Source organism: Echiichthys vipera (assembly GCF_963691815.1).
Source record: "Echiichthys vipera genome assembly, chromosome: 22".
In the NCBI taxonomy this organism is placed as follows: domain Eukaryota; kingdom Metazoa; phylum Chordata; class Actinopteri; order Perciformes; family Trachinidae; genus Echiichthys; species Echiichthys vipera.
This window is the reverse complement of record NC_139847.1, coordinates 22,914,347-22,931,373: the sequence shown is the minus strand read 5'-3', so window position 1 is coordinate 22,931,373 and position 17,027 is coordinate 22,914,347. Positions and strand designations below refer to the sequence as shown.

Here is a 17,027-nt window from a genome sequence, read left to right as displayed (position 1 = left end):
CCCCCAGCCACCGTTGCGCTTGTTTGGCTTGTGTTGCAGGCGGAAGTGGTGTGTTCGAATACTATTATGAGCTATCCGCCGTGGATGGGCTGCATTCCAACTCAAATTGCCGCCGCTCAGCGTGGTGTGTTCGAATACTATTTTGAGCTGTCCGCCGTGGATGGGCTGCATTCCAACTCAAATTGCCGCCGCTCAGCGTGGTGGGTTCGAATACTATTTTGAGCTGTCCGCCGTGGATGGGCTGCATTCCAACTCAATTTGCCGCCGGTCAGCGTCACTAGCTCTGGCGATGAGACATTTTATAGCCAGTGATTGTAAAATATGAAGTGGCTCATTAATATAATTTAATATTATATTTTTAAGAATATATGGCTGATTATATTTACAATAAAATCGTCATATTAAAAGGAAAAAGACCAAAAAATAAATAAAAGGTAAATACTAAATAATAGATAACAGGCTATAGACATTTGAATGTAATTCCCGTGCTAGGCAACAGCCTTGGTCCTTGTTAACTTCCCCAAATTTCAGTCCTGGAGGGCCACTGTCCTGCATGTTTAAGTTTCTCCCTGGTCCAACAAACCTGATTCTAATGATGTGCTCGTTATCAAGCAGCTGAAGCTTGTCACAGGTTTGAAAATCATATAATCTATATATGTAATAATATGTTGCTGAGGATATTTGATCTACATCATCAAATAAAGCACTGTGTGTGTGTGTGTGTGTGTGTGTGTGTGTGTGTGTGTGTGTGTGTGTGTGTGTGTGTGTGTGTGTGTGTGTGTGAGTGAGTGAGTGAGTGAGTGAGTGAGTGATTGAGTGAGTCTGTGTGTGTGTCTGTGTGTGCGTGCGTGCGTGCGCGCGTGCGGCATTTGTGCGTCATACATAAAACATCATTCTTAATGCTTGCATTGGCTAATAATAACATATACACAGTGAATATTGTGATATATGAAGGTGACTCATGTCAGTCAACAAAGAAACAAACAAAGAATGAAAGAAACAAACAAACAAAGAAACTTTTATGTGTAGAGCCTTCAAAGTGCTGTCTGGATGTAGGGTTTGGATGACCTGAGTCCATGACATGAAAAAATTCAAACTTTGCTGTAGAGCTAAACCAAATACATCATTGGAAAGGTCTCGACCTGGGGAGTAATAATGTTTGAGGGCTTATAATTCTGCAATAAAAAGAAATGCAGAAATGGGACCAACTGTTATAGAGAGCTCTTGACCCCAGCTATAACATGAGTACAATCAACAATTTTGGGTTTTGTCAATTATGGGTCAAATTAATTTTCACCTATGAAATAATTTGATTTTAAAAATCTGATTACATCAATGTGTTAACTATGCCCTTAAACTCCTCAATGTATTCTCATTTCAACATTTACAACTTCCAATTCTATGAAAAATACAACCTTAATTAAAGAACTACAACTCCAATGAGCCGCGCAATAACGCTAAGTACTGCTATCTGCCATAGTTGTAGTTTTCTGTAGTTCTTCCGGTTTGTAAATAAATGGGTTCACAAAAAAAAAAATTATGTATATATATATATATATATATATATATATATATATATATATATATATATATATATATTACATATATCATATATCTAGAACAGCTGGATTAGTATTTAGATTACATAAAGATGAGCTATGTCAACAAAAAGTAAAGATGCCTGTGAATGTTCTCATTCGTCCAGGTCATCGTTATCCTCAAAGCAATTTCAGTCAAAAACAACTGGACTGGTTGTTTGTCTAGGAAGACGTTTCACCTCTCATCCAAGAGGCTTTATCAGTTCATGTACGCATCTGACCAGGCTGGGACTGGTCCAACTAACTGGTGTGGAGATCCAGGTATTTAACCTCTCACAAGGCCGATGATGTCACTGAAACCCTTTGTGCTCCAAGTGCCCACGCCCGTCGTTAGAGTGACAGTCGGTGGTGGGCAGTTGGTTTCGACGTCGTTAGTGCTCTATTGAGTCTGAACGACAGTCGTTGGGGTCACCCGGGCCATGTGTGAACAGTTGTCCTTTGAGGTTAGATTGTTGAATCTCCTGGGAAGGGATGAAAGGGCGGCATTGTAAATTGGAGATAAGTGGTGTCTCAGACCCCCTCCTCTGTTTAGCGATGGTTTCTCCACTTTTACATAGATGGCTTCTTTTACTCCTCTTTCAAACCATCTGTCCTCTCTGTCCAAGATTTGGACATTGCTGTCATCAAAGGAGTGGGATTTCTCCTTGAGGTGTAAGTGGACAGCCGAGTCCAGGCCTGAGGAGTTAGCTCTCCTGTGTTGGGCCATGCGTTTATGCAGTGGTTGTTTTGTTTCTCCAATGTAAAAATCTTTGCATTCCTCGTTGCATTGGACAGCATAAACCAGGTTGCTTTTGTGGTGGTGTGGTGTTCTGTCCTTCGGATGTACTAGTCTCTGTCTGAGTGTGTTACCGGGTTTGAAATACACAGGGATGCAGTGTTTGTTGAAAATCCTCCTGAGTTTCTCCGATACCGATGGAGATGTTCAGTAAAAGTTTGCACCTCTTTGGATTTGATCTTAAATCCAGATGAAACCATGGTGTCCTACGATGTGACTTCCTTGTTCACCTGTATTCCAACCATGGAGGCCTTGGCCACGGTAAGAGAGCGGCTCACACAGGACATTTCCTTACAAAACCGACGATGTGACTTCCTTGTTCACCTGTATTCCAACCATGGAGGCCTTGGCCACGGTAAGAGAGCGGCTCACACAGGACATTTCCTTACAAAACCGAACAAATCTCAAACCAGACCACATTTGCCAACTTCTGGATTTGTGCCTGAATACCACATATTTCCAGTTTAATGGCATTTTTTACAGACAGAAACACGGCTGTGCCATGGGTTCACCAGTATCCCCTATTGTGGCAAATCTGTACATGGAGGAGGTAGAGGGCAAGGCGTTGAACTCCTTTAAAGGAGTAACCCCAAGCCATTGGTTCAGATATGTGGACGACACATGGGTTAAGATCAAATCCAAAGAGGTGCAAACTTTTACTGAACATATCAACTCAGTGGACAGAAACATCAAGTTCACCAGAGAGGAAGTTAAAGACAACAGCTTGCCCTTCTTGGACTGTGACGTCCATATGGAGAATGACAGGAGCCTCCACATAGGGGTATACAGAAAACCCACTCACACGGATCAATATCTACTTTTCGACTCTCACCACCCTTTGGAACACAAGCTTGGCGTTATCAGAACACTGCAGCACAGAGCTGATAACGTACCCACTAGCTCACAGGCTCAAGGGGAAGAACGCAAGCACCTGAGAGGCGCCCTCACAACTTGTGGCTACCCCAGCTGGACCTTTGTTAAAACGGCAGCTGCCTCCAGAAAGAAAACCAAAGTGGTTGAGAAAGAAAAAGATAACAGGAGAAACAACATAGTCATCCCATATGTGGCTGGGGTATCGGAGAAACTCAGGAGGATTTTCAACAAACACTGCATCCCTGTGTATTTCAAACCCGGTAACACACTCAGACAGAGACTAGTACATCCGAAGGACAGAACACCACACCACCACAAAAGCAACCTGGTTTATGCTGTCCAATGCAACGAGGAATGCAAAGATTTTTACATTGGAGAAACAAAACAACCACTGCATAAACGCATGGCCCAACACAGGAGAGCTAACTCCTCAGGCCTGGACTCGGCTGTCCACTTACACCTGAAGGAGAAAGCCCACTCCTTTGATGACAGCAATGTCCAAATCTTGGACAGAGAGGACAGATGGTTTGAAAGAGGAGTAAAAGAAGCCATCTATGTAAAAGTGGAGAAACCATCGCTAAACAGAGGAGGGGGTCTGAGACACCACTTATCTCCAATTTACAATGCCGCCCTTTCATCCCTTCCCAGGAGATTCAACAATCTAACCTCAAAGGACAACTGTTCACACATGGCCCGGGTGACCCCAACGACTGTCGTTCAGACTCAATAGAGCACTAACGACGTCGAAACCAACTGCCCACCACCGACTGTCACTCTAACGACGGGCGTGGGCACTTGGAGCACAAAGGGTTTCAGTGACATCATCGGCCTTGTGAGAGGTTAAATACCTGGATCTCCACACCAGTTATTTGGACCAGTCCCAGCCTGGTCAGATGCGTACATGAACTGATGAAGCCTCTTGGATGAGAGGTGAAACGTCTTCCTAGACAAACAACCAGTCCAGTTGTTTTTGACTGAAATTGCTTTGAGGATAAAAAAGTAAAGATGTTTCTTGAAATAGGTATACAGTTTTCTGGTTTGCAAATAGGGTAGTAAATAATGTGCCGTATACTTTAAATATTGAATATAGCCTAACTCCCGTTTTTTCTTCATATATATGGTCTTTATGTTAAGAAACAGTTCAGATGCTAGGTGTTTGAACAATATTTATTAGTTTTAAGTAAATTAGGGTTTGCATGCAGCGGACTGGCTCCGTCTCTATAGCCACTTCCGGCGTGCGTGGCAACCACCATAGCGACAATAGAAAACGAGACATCTGTGCATTCCAACTATTTGTTCGCTTTGTAATAACTCATAAATAATATATCATAAACATTCACTAGACAAAGCTGTAGATTAGACATTTATTTGTGAGGCTTAATTCTTCATGTCTACATTGTTTTTACATACAAAATACAATATTTTTAAAGATTATCTCCAGACATGTTAGATGTATGAAATATACCTCGTTTGTAATAACAGTAATGTTTGAATGAGCCACCGGTATACTGGATGAACCAGAACACCATGGCACAACAATTTGTGACACGAATAATGTTACATTTCAAAACGCTATGTTTTTATATTCTATGTACTCACATTAGAATATGCCACTCTCATGCAAAATAAAACACATCCCACTGTGATATACTGTAAAACTTACAGCATCTTTAAAATATTTAAACAAATAATTGGTCACACTGTCCAGCACTAGGCACTATATAAATGCAGCCATTTACTGAACTTCCACGAGTAACAAGTACAGAACTCTGAAACTGAGCACATCTTTCGTCACCTGTTATGTAAACTTTATACAACAGTTAGTTTCCAGCTTACACAAAGTATCAAGCTATTGCACAGACAAATGGTTATGTGTTGCTTAGCAACAGTCCAGTTCCAGTCTGGGGCTTTGTAGAAAGGATGTATAAAAGCAATATCACACGAGAGGTAGTGATGTGCTGAACATCATCACAGCTGTGAATATGTAAAAGGCACACGGCCTGCTGCCTTATGTCCACAACTGAATCCCAGCCTCAAAGGCTTTACATTTCTTCCTCTGAATATCTGGAGTGCTGTTGTCCTCCTGGTCACTGTCCTCATTGTCTTCCTCCAACATGAAAAAGGAGGGTTCAGTGTCAAAATGGGTGTTAGTGCTGGTGACTGCGCTCAGTTTCTGCTGCAGAATGTGCAGCTTGTGCAGCAGACAACAGAGCAGCCCCCTGTATCCCTTTTCTCTCAGCTCTCTGGGAGGCTCTAAAATAAAATGTAAAAAAAATAAATAATAATAATCAGATAGAAAATAAGGCAACTCTTTATGAACATTAAAATGCAGATTGTCTGCCCAGCTCTGAGACTGTACTACTACATACCATACTATGTTTCGTGATATTCTCTTGAGTGTGACGAAGGAGGCTGTATACTTGGTCCAAGGCCTTTCTCAGGTACTGGCAATGCTGGGTCATCTCCTTCACAATTATAACTTTTTCCTCTTTCATAGGCCTGACCAGCATAACCTGGTCAAAAAGTCGCCTCTTCAGGCGAAGACTCACCACTGTTTTGGAAAAGAGAACAGATGGGACAAAAGTAAAACACTTAAGCCCCTTTCACATATACACTGCGAACATAAAATGATCTAGACAATCAGTATGTGAAAACACAAATATTTGATCCAGTCAGACTGTACATCAAGTGGAATTTACCTGGCCAGCTCCCAAGTACTACTACTATGAGCTACATGTCTCTTTTGAAAAACAGAAACAAGCAAAATTGACCATAAAAAAATAGTATTGTAAAACATATAGCGAAATGTACCATAACACATACCGTGGCTGCCCACTGCTGGACGTCACACACCCATTCCTCCGTGTCCTCCAGAGAGAAGTTGAGCTCCTGCTTGAGACTCTCAAGATTAGCTCCTTCGATTTCTGCCCTCTGTTTAGTCCATTTAGAATGTTTAAAAAAAAAAAAAAACATAGATAAGTCATGGTGTGATCCGTAAAAAGGTATGTTAACATAGGGCATTAGAGATAAGAGAATAAAGATGTTTTCACATTTGAACCCAGAATAATGTCAGAGAATCAGGTCCGGAGATAGTCCCGAGTTTCTCTTTCACACACGCAGCACACACTTAGATGTGTTCACACTTAATGTAACTACTTAGTTTGGTTTAGGCAAGGGGAGCGTGCAGCTGTATTCACACACGTGCACACTCTGGAATTACCCAGTCCTTGCACTATTAAGCTGGGAGGGTAAACTCCTATCTTAATCCGATATTTGTGTACACACACAGCTGTACCAGGAGATGTTCAGATAGTTTCAGGTTTGCAGTGCATGTGTGACAAGGGCTTAAGATGTAGGACAACTATCTAGTGGAATTTAATACACCAAAAGTATTTCATAGTATCAGAAAAAATGTGTAATATCAGTGAGTGTATCTCTAATCATGATTGAAAAACCTAAATGACAACACGCAAAACATTCAAGCACAAATTTATGAGGATATTCTTAAAGGTATGACCTCAAAAGAGACTATGTGCCTCATGAAACAATTATTTCCTTGTTATAACAAAGGCTATTTTATGGTGAAAGAATGCAATAGGTATATAAGAATGCTAATTGGATAGAAAGGGTATGAGTTGTTTGCTGCAGTCATTTGATGTCAAAAACACTTAATGGTGATTTTTGTGAGTTGTCATGATGACAACACACGCCAGTGGGGCCGTCAAGTGTGCCACAGCTAGTTGGGAGAATGTTCTTCAGAGGAAGGTGTGAGGAGAAGGGACTGTTAAACTCAGTAGCAGTGAGTCAGTGGACCATAAGCCCATTGTTCTGCTCATTTTTTGCAGCCAATGCAGCACAAAAACACAGCGATCCAGCAAGCCAGCAGCCAACCAGCATATGGCTCTGCCATGCCTCCACACCACACCAGTCACCGGACATGAGCTGAACAAAGTTGTCACTCCTTTAACCTGTGATGCCAGTATTCAAGCCCACAGAAAGTAACCATGAAATGACAAATGTTAACTTGCAGTAACTTGCAGAAAAATCTTTTTGCCAGGGTCTTGTGCAGACTCTCTGTCTTCCTGTTGTTTCATCCCATGGCAAGCACAGTTATCATCTCTGCTCTGCCTGTAAAAAAAATATCCACACACACAAAATCCCCCAGAAAATCTCAAAATTCAGAAAAATTTTACAATCTGGTACCGTGTCAAGCCTACCCTTTTCTGACTACACACCAACCAGCATCAGCTGTTTTTCATTGCTGACAGCAATGTGGAGTTACAGTCTCTGCGCCCAATTTCGAATTCAAGAGCTCTGACATTGCAGCTCTGAATTCTTTTTCAGACATTAACTGTTTTCTTGTCCATGCTGACATTGTAGGTGTCTCCTCCACTTTAGTCTCTGAAGATGTTGATCTACAATAATAAAACACAAAAATTGATGTAAAGGACAGTGAATTTAAAGACAGAAAAGTAATTTCCATAATGGCTTTGTGCCATTTTAGATAAGAGAGAGAGAGAGAGAGAGAGAGAGAGAGAGAGAGAGAGAGAGAGAGAGAGAGAGAGAGAAGAAACTAACAAACAGAAGACCAAACAAAGGCTACAGTCAAAGTAAAGACAAAGAGACAAAATGACAAACAAAAGCTCAGAAAATTAAATTAGTGTAACAGGGAGAAGGATTAAGAAAATGGCTCTTAAAAGAACCGTTGGATTTGTGATATATGAAGAGAGTTTTTTGGATAATAAATGAATGATATGAAGCGGGATTAGTTGCACTTCCATAAATGTTACTTATTGCCACTAAAAATAAAAATTTAGCAAAATGTAGGGTAAATAATCAAAAGAATAAAAAGAGAAATAAAATGTGTGCCTACAAAGGTTATGAGTACACTAACACTAATTAAAACTATCAGGGCTCTGTATTTGAGAAATGATTAAGTATCAAAATGCGCTCTCTAAGTTCTTACAGTGCATTTTCACCTGTTTATTACCAAAATAAATAGTTAACAGATGTCCTTATACTGACGGAAATACACAAAATCACATAAGGTAGCATTTTTTTGTCAAGATAGCATAAATAAAAAGCGTGTTAGCATGTGCGCTAACATTAGCGCCTTATTGATAGTTAACATACGACCTCCGTGGCATTCCAAACTGAGTTGTAACTTAAACGTCAAACTGAACTAACTTACTTACACATGATTTGCAGACAATCACCGTGATAGCTCACGCACAGAACACAACATGACCACATAAATTAGTACACAAACGGACTTACCAATGCTACGACGTCCAGTGAAACGTGAATGCCACGCCTCCTTCTGGCGCATCACATTTTGATTGGTGCCAAAGGTTAAAGGGTAGGCGATGACGACATACCCAACACACCGTTTATTGTAGTTATGTACACGACCGCTAAACTCGAAACGTGCCTATGGGTCGTAATAAGCTCCTTGATCAAACAACCTATGTGGTCGTTTTTGGGTGGAGGACAGGCTGCTTACATTGGAATGAGTTGAAAGCCCCCTGCGTCGGGTTTGTAGGTTTAAGGAGCTCTCCGATGAGCGCCCCGAAGAGCGCCCCGAGGAGCGCCCCGAGGAGCGCCCCGAGGAGCGCTCTTCGAGCTTCAAATATCGGCGCGGACGGGCTTACATTGGAATGGGTTAAAAGCCCCCTGCGTCGGGTTTATACGTTTAAAGACTGCCCTGAGCTTCAAATATGGACGTTTAAGGAGAGCCCAAAACTTCAGATATGGACGTTAAAGGAGAGCCCTAAGCTTCAAATAACGCCGCGGACGGGCTTACATCGGAATGAGTTGAAAGCCCTCTGCGTCGGGTTTGTACGTTTAAGGTCCGTAACTAACGCCAAAGGCCCTGACCAATCTATCTATATTTTGGTTAAATTGGATATCAGAATGATTAATAACGGAAAATCAACCAGAGAGTTCAATCTTCCCTGTTAGGATTCTGGCATATAAAGCAGTTAATTTGCTCCAAACGCAGAGGTTTGGGTTAGCCCAAGATCCCCCTTCTCACTCTTCCTGGGTTCCCTCTTCTGCGCTTCCTGTGTTTTGGTTCTTTGTTTCTTTTGTTCAACTTTGTTGTCCAAAAGTTTGCAAGAGACGTTACTTTATAATTTGTTTTCTTACTAAAGCATTTTCGTTTATTAATCTATTTTTATCGCACGACTCTATAAGTTTTCTACGACACGTTTTATCTTTTACAAGTATAGTAAAACCCCTTGTGCTGTCTTTGCCTTTTTGTCCGGCCGACAAATTGCATCAACTCGCGACACCAGTCCACCGAACCAGTCAGAACTTTTTGTCAACCAACAAACCATCGCCAGAGGCAAGCCACCTGAAGAGCTGAATCCAAGCCGTGACGGTAGCAGACAAGCCCCGCCGATCTAACTGTGCAGCTGACCCAGTCTACAGACCAGAACTCAGGTCCACCAAAATCGAGAATCGGACCTAAGAAACCGGCAAAGTAAGGTTGGCCTTTTAATACAACTCCTGGTTGAAACGTTGGTGACAGTTAAATTCTGATCCGAGTTCTGTTGACAGGCTAACTAGAGCCAGTTTAAGTCGCCAGTAATTTTATGAGCCAGCCCCGTATGTCTGAATCACTCTGGTTTTAAACTTTTTTATATCCACATTTAACCCTCTTTCACTTCTCTATTCAGTGTAGGACTATCCTGTATTCTCCTTGCTAGGTAGTCAAATAAATGTTTATAACTTTACGTCATTGTGAGAGTCTTCCGTTCTGTACAGAATGTGTTAGTCCCTGATAAGGCTGTGGTATGAACTAACGCGTTCAAGACGAGACTGATACATTTTAAACAATCAATTACTTCACATAAAGCACACTGTTACTAAGATATAGTTTGTCAGGAGGTTTATTCATTTATATACAAGCATGTCTGTCACCAAGGCGGAGACTGTCTGAGATATACAATAGTGCAGAAACAAACACTTATGCATGAATCCCCCCAATAACCCCCACAACAGGTTCACTGACATCAGACATCTTGCTAAGAAAAAACAAGCTGAACCAAATGATGATTTAAATGAACTAAATACTTGTATATATAAGGTGTCGGTTTGAAAACAGGAAGAACATAGTTATGTGAGCAAGGAGCAGTTGGCGCATTGTGGCATTGGTTTCCAAACTTTGGTGATATTGAACGCTAATGCCAATGGAACATAAAACCATTAAAGATGCACCATAAAAATGTGGCATTGATGTGTAAAACACTAAAATTGAAAGTCTTTAATTTAGCAGAACACAATAATTTGATTTACAGCAAGTGCCTCCATTTCAGTCAGCAGCAATATGTTCACAATTCTGGTGTTCTCTCGTGAATGCCAATGGAGCTGCCCGGTGCTGGGCTGTGAGCACAGGTCCCACTAGAGGATGTTGGGCCCTCATGCCATCTTCATGGAGTCTATTTCTGACAGTTATATCAGAAACATGCGCACCAGCAGCCTGCTGGAGGTCATTCTGTAGGGCTCTGCCAGTGCTCCTCCTCATTTTCACAAAAGAGCAGATACCAGTCTTGCTGCTGGGTTGGTGCCCTTCTATGGCCCTGTCCAACTCTCCTCATGTAATGGTCAGTCTCCTGGTATGTCCTCCATGCTCTTGAGACTGTGCTTGGTGTTATACTGTAACAATTATGTGCTCTCTTAATCGAGACGAAATTTTAATGAATGGACTACATCTAAAGGTAACCTTATAATTTCTGTGAGCATTTGGACCATTTGCAATTGCTGTTTGATCACACAAAACATCAATAGAACAACAGGAACAACAAATGGCTTAATTTGTTGATGTCGTTCTTTTTTGAAAAATTTAAAACTCTATCCCAGTCCTGACTGATCTGATAAATTCATTTGGACAGACATCAGGATACAAAGTGAACAAGAGGAAGATACATTATTTAATGTTGCTTAAAACAAGGAAACAAAATAACTGAAAATCTTCAAGATCATAGACTGTTTTACATACCTGTGTATAAAGATAGTGCCACGCGTTAGGGACATTGTTAGGGTTAATTATACGAATGTGGTTGATTCAATGGGCCCTTTCACACTGCCTATTTATTAAAAGGCTGGTTTGTCTTTATCAGGGCTCCAGACTAACTTTTTTCACTAGGAACACTGTGGACCCCAACTGAAAATTTAAGGGGCACAACCAGAAATTTTAGGGCCACACACCGAGAAATGAATAATAGATGCAGAAATTACAATGTGCGGTTTTAAATTCGGTGTCACATTTTTATTGTGCTCTTTTGAAGATGAAACATAGAAGGTAAACCGTATTTTAACACTTTTAAAATTGGGGGATAATTTTAGCAGAGAGCTGTGGTGCTACAGGTATACTTGTGTTAGCCACGGTGTAGCCTACAGTAGGCGGTAAAATATAACCCTCTTCCCGACCCGGTCCACTGCGGGGGTGCCTCGCCGTCTAAAAGAGCCCCGCTCATTTGTGAAAATGACGGCCTCTATGGACAGTTGGTATACTCCCTGCCTGTACTGCTTATAGTAAGAACTAATATTCTTAAATCCAACATCTTGCCCGAGCTCCTGTATTTCTTTCACAACATCCAGCTGCCACCTCCCATTCTCAAACTTAAAGATTGTAACTTGTAAGATTTCTTAGGGATAATAGGTGTACCAGACTATGATAGAAGAGTTGCCCCAACTCAGTTTGGTATTAAGGGGCAGTCCAACTAAGGACAATGACGTTCTATCTTTCAGATAAATCCTCTCTTTCTTAAAAGAACAATAAACATTGCTTCTCCCTCTGTATTTATACTTAGCAAAAGATACATCTTGAAAAATAATACAAATAACCCTATGGTTAGAAATAGGATTATGGTATAATCAGATTTAGAGGGGAACCCTTAGGGATTCAGAGAAGGCCCAACAAGTCCAAGTCATTTTAAAAGTAATTTTATTTATTTCAATTACTAGTAATATTCTCTTTAATTCTAATTTAACCTAATTTTTGATCAAGCTCGCTCAGATTTAGTTGTTGTTGTCTCTATGCAGAAAAAAAGGTTACAGCTCTCTGCTCACTCATTGGTTGGGACTTTATTTAGTCCAGAGCTTGTGTTCATTTGGTAGGTGACAGGTGAATCAGGCAATCAAATGTTGCTAGTGTAGGGGGCGGGACAAAAAAAATAAATAGCTGGAAGCCTTCCAAAACATAGACATAGTATATACGTAGATGCTGCATTGACTGTTTTGGCCCGTTCCTTTAGCTTAAACTGATTGAGGAATAATTTTTCCATTATTAATGATGATGATATGATTTTATTATTTTATTTTAGCAGTATATATACTCAAAAATCATAGAAAAATGCTTTAGAAGATGCAAACTTGTACATTTTCCCCCCTCTCCCACAATCACTAAACTACAGTTACACCTTCTCAAATATTTAATCACAGTTACACACCCTATTCTGTCGACTATCAGTGGGGACCGGAACAGTGAGCCGCTGTTTCTTTAAAACTGTTTTATTCTATTTATGAAGATGCAAAGAAGTTAGATTTAAAACTTCTACACAACTGAAATTGAATTGAAACTTTAGCCTCTCTAGCATAATGTAGTTCAGATTATTCGAGTTTAGGTAAAGTGGTTTAAAATTCTAAAAAAAAGCAGGCAAATCTCTAGTTCATGAATAGAATAAAGCTTTCATAAATATTAAAATGGGTTCCAGACAGCTTTAATGCTTTACCTAAAATGTCAAACATGCTTTCACAACGGTAACAGGTGTGAAAAAAAACGAGGAGTGGTCACTCAGCTATGTAAAGTTAAGTTTCCCTTAAAGTGTAATTCTGGCGTAAAATCATCCCAGGGTCTTTTTCGGCAATTACATCAAATAAGCCATCCAGACAGGTTTTTTTCATGTATGAACTATAAACGGAGAAATCCGGGAGAGTCGCTACGTGGCTTACACTGATTAGCTCTGGGCACTACGGTGAAGACATTAAAAGTCCCAGACAGCAACTTTTCCCTGCAGCACCCACTCATGCGGGGGGATGGGGGAGTGTGTTGCCAGAAGGGGCTACAGGTAGAGGTAGCATTAGCATTCTCGGTGTGCGGGCATTTTTTGGTGTGCCTGTGGGTATTGTGAGCCCATGAGCACCAAAGAAGAATGTTTATGCTGCCAAGAGAGTGATATTTTTTGCCGTGGCCTGGAATCATTGAATACCGCAACAAGCTGTGTGACTGCTATGGAGGATTCCCCATCCCTCATCAACAGCTACGTACTGGACACTGTTTTGGTCCCCTGAATATTTTGTAAGATGCAACCAATTCCTAAATAAATCATCAATGGGCTCCCTCCTTTTGGATGCATTTGGTAATTGACTAGAATGGACTTTACTACAAGAGGAGCTGGTACTGGGGCCAGTAGGTAAGTCTTTCAAAACACTCTTAATAAACTACATTGTTGGTGCTTTGTTTTCTGTGCAAGGACTCTTATCATGCTACTCCAGACGTTTGTTGTTATTTTGAGAAGTATTAGTGGTTAAAAAAGACATTTTAATGACTTCACCATACTGCTAATCAGTGTTGGTCACGTCCAGCTGTAAGCAACTGTTAGCGGCTCTCTCGGATTTCTCTGTTAATAGAGAAAAAAAACTGCTTATTTTGATATATATAACTGCTGAAAAAGACCATGGGGTGATTTTATGCCGGAATTACACTTTAAGTTTCCCCTTAACTGGTGAATTGGATTCTAATTTCTGCATCGTTGACCACAGTGTGCTGCTGCTGTCAGGTGCAAAGCTCTCAGTCTCCCGCTGGAGCTCCGACTGCAGCTTGAAAGAGGCAATGTGTTTTTCTCCGCTGTGCCAGCAGTTGTAGCCCCGGCGAGTGATCAGACAGCAGTGTCTTGCTTCTTCAGTCCCCCCTGATAGTTGGCAGCTTCTGGGGGAGGATATGCTCATCCTTTGCTTACTTGGAGCCAATATCGTCATCCCACTGCTGAAGTCAGAGTTTGAGTTTGACTGACTCTTGACTTCGAACTTTGAATCAGAAACCAAGCAGTGTAGCATGAAAGTATGGTGGAATCACAGATTATTACATTCTTATTTCCATAGTATATGTTGGAATTAGAAAACTAGCTAGCTGCTTGCAAATAACCAGGCGAGCCAGCCACTCGTAACTTGCCATCTCCATTCATTTCAATGAGAGGCAGGTAGTAGAGGGAAAGCAGTTTTGACCAAAGTGGCAGGGGTAAAGAAGCATTTACTACCCAAGTTAACGCACACAGATTTTGCTCTGCCACCATGAATTCTGAACTTCGGGTGAAAGACGCCTGGTGGCAGGAGCCGCTTATAAAATGCTTTGCTTTTTTGGGAAACGCTCTTGAAAAAATGTGGTTGACAGGGTGGTTGCCATGCATCGGTGTGAAATCAGCGTGTGGTTAACCTGTTTTATCGTGTCATACTGTGCAGCGTATCCTACCAACAAGTCAACTGTGAAACAAAATACAGACCTAGGTTTACTTAGGTGATCTGAGTCGGGGCTAAAATACAATAAAAATTTCCCAGGACAGATTATTTACAGGATATTTGATCATTTTAATCAATTTCCGGGTGTTACCATGACTGGAAACGTAGTCTCTAAATTCCCAGGATTCGTGGGAATTTTTTAATACAAAAGTGTTCATTTTCAAGTATACTACTTTGCATTATTCAGTTAGTTTAGTTGAACATGTCAACATGTCTCACCAACATACAGATCAACCTCCACAGTTGATTGTGTTTTTAAAGTTTGGACGATCTTGAGAATAATTCTGAAATTCCTGAAATAGCCTTTAGAGAGGAGGTGCAGTGTTACTCAGCTAGTGTGGGATGATGATTATGGTGAGAAGCTGTGTTTGCTGAGAGCCATGACTGTAGGAGACAATATTCTGTGAATTGCCACAAATTCAACAAATATTTTTAAATATATAAACATAAATAAACAAAGGGAAGCTATTATTTTCTCTAAACATTTACAAATAAATACTTGGGTCAGACCTTCAAAAAATTCTGACCATTCTTAACCCAAACTGTCAATCTGCTGAAACAGATTTAAATGAAAAGAAAAAATGGTGGTAACAGTGGGCAACACAAGTTGCACAACTCATACTCAATGGTAGAACAGTTTAAAAAGGTTGCTACGTCAGTATGTTTTGGTACTTACAGTATACTAAAAGCAGCAACTGGTTTTGTTGATGTGAATGCTATGCTTGTGTGCAGAAACAACACACTCGGAATGCAACAGTTTTAAATAAATATATACACAATTTTTTTTAAAGAAAAATAGGAATGAAATTATGACTGATGTGAGGGGTTTGGTGGTTCATGTGGTGGTCTTCTGCTCCCATTCCTGCAAAACAAACAGAGAAGCCACCTATTTATCACAACAATCACTTTTTCAGAACACACATAGACACACATATTTTGAGATTAGTTGTGACTTCAACTTTCTGAGGATATCATTATAGGTTTTTATTTGTCTTCAGTATCAAAGTAATTCAGTGATAGTTGTCTGTACATATGTGGATACACTTATAATAGGAACTGTTGCAAGCAAATTCAGCATACTTTTAATGGTGGCAAATTGACAAGATGGAAACAAATACAGGCTGAAGTACAGAACTCATGTCGCTAACGCCATGACAACATCATATTACCCATTGAAACACTTTATGAGAACTGTAGTTCCAATACATAGAGCATGATTGTCATATCAAAGTGCAGTCAAGTATGGTAAAATATGTTTGCACACAGTTGTTTCACTGCACACACTGTTATAACCATTTTTATTATTTGGGCTCAGGGAGGAAACCAAGTCAAAATGTTGAAGTCCAAGGGAAGTCAAAAGTCATGTTAAAGGTTGAATATGTAGAATCTTTATTAAAAGCTATATATATCTATACATATATATATATACAGTATATATATATATATATATATATATTTTTTTTTTTTAAATAATAAACCCAGGGGGCTTTTGGAGGATGGCGGTGGCAAGGAGACGCAGCTAGGCAGCGAGGAGAGGAGATGCAGCGAGGCAGGGGATGCATACCCACACTTCTTATTACATCTAGAAGGCTACTCATCTTCCACCAAAGCGCTTTTGTCAGCCACAAAGCCATGATCTGGCAAAAAATTTACAACACGCTTTTTATAGCTCTGTTGCTGCTTACTTCTGTCAGCCCTCCACTACGGGTCAACCTGTCAGGGAAGACACAGGCGGAAAATCAATGCTTTGACAACCACTAGATGCAACAGGTGGCTTGGACAGGAGAACGCTGGTGTTTGCACTCAAACTGTTCCGCAAACACTCGGACTGTATCCTACCACCATAACTTGCTTGGACTCTATGCCATCTACTCATCTGTTTTGCATAATGGTAGTACCACGATTGACCAAAGGTAACCACAAAAGACAGCGGGGACTAACCTCTCCACCACGGAAGATCCACAGCATAGGTTTACTACTCCTCTTACTGCTGTTATCCGGGGATGTACAACTCAATCCAGGACAAGTAGTCACTCTAAGCGCATCACAAGTCAGCGGTATCAACCTCCCTACAACAACAGTAGCGACATCGCCCAAGGAGGTGAGCTTATGTGGAATTCCCGTACCTTGCCAGACTGGAGTAGATGCCTTGGCCTTAGACTTTAACAACCTAGCCAGCACAACGGCAGCGTTAACGGGGGAACATCATCTTATAAATTCTGGTCAGGTGCATCAATCCTGCTGTTAAAAAACAAATTCCT

At 40.7% G+C, this 17,027-nt stretch overlaps 1 protein-coding gene and 1 long non-coding RNA gene across 3 annotated transcripts in view; both read right to left on the bottom strand.

The window, feature by feature from the left end:
• Positions 1–4,795: 4,795 nt before the first annotated feature.
• On the bottom strand, positions 4,796–6,273 carry LOC310964471. The gene is made up of 3 exons (XR_014593747.1): positions 6,070–6,273; positions 5,616–5,797; positions 4,796–5,499 (listed from the first exon to the last, which is right to left on the bottom strand). It is a non-coding gene; the product is annotated as an uncharacterized lncRNA (long non-coding RNA).
• A 4,863-nt stretch (positions 6,274–11,136) lies between these two features.
• afap1 (actin filament associated protein 1) overlaps positions 11,137–17,027 on the bottom strand; it is a 150,466-nt gene continuing 144,575 nt past the window's right edge. For both annotated transcript variants that reach the window (XM_083937348.1, XM_083937349.1), the window contains exon 17: positions 11,137–15,628. In XM_083937348.1, the coding sequence (XP_083793474.1) occupies positions 15,602–15,628 (27 nt within the window). In that variant the 3' untranslated portion in view covers positions 11,137–15,601. The remainder of the gene's footprint in view (positions 15,629–17,027) is intronic.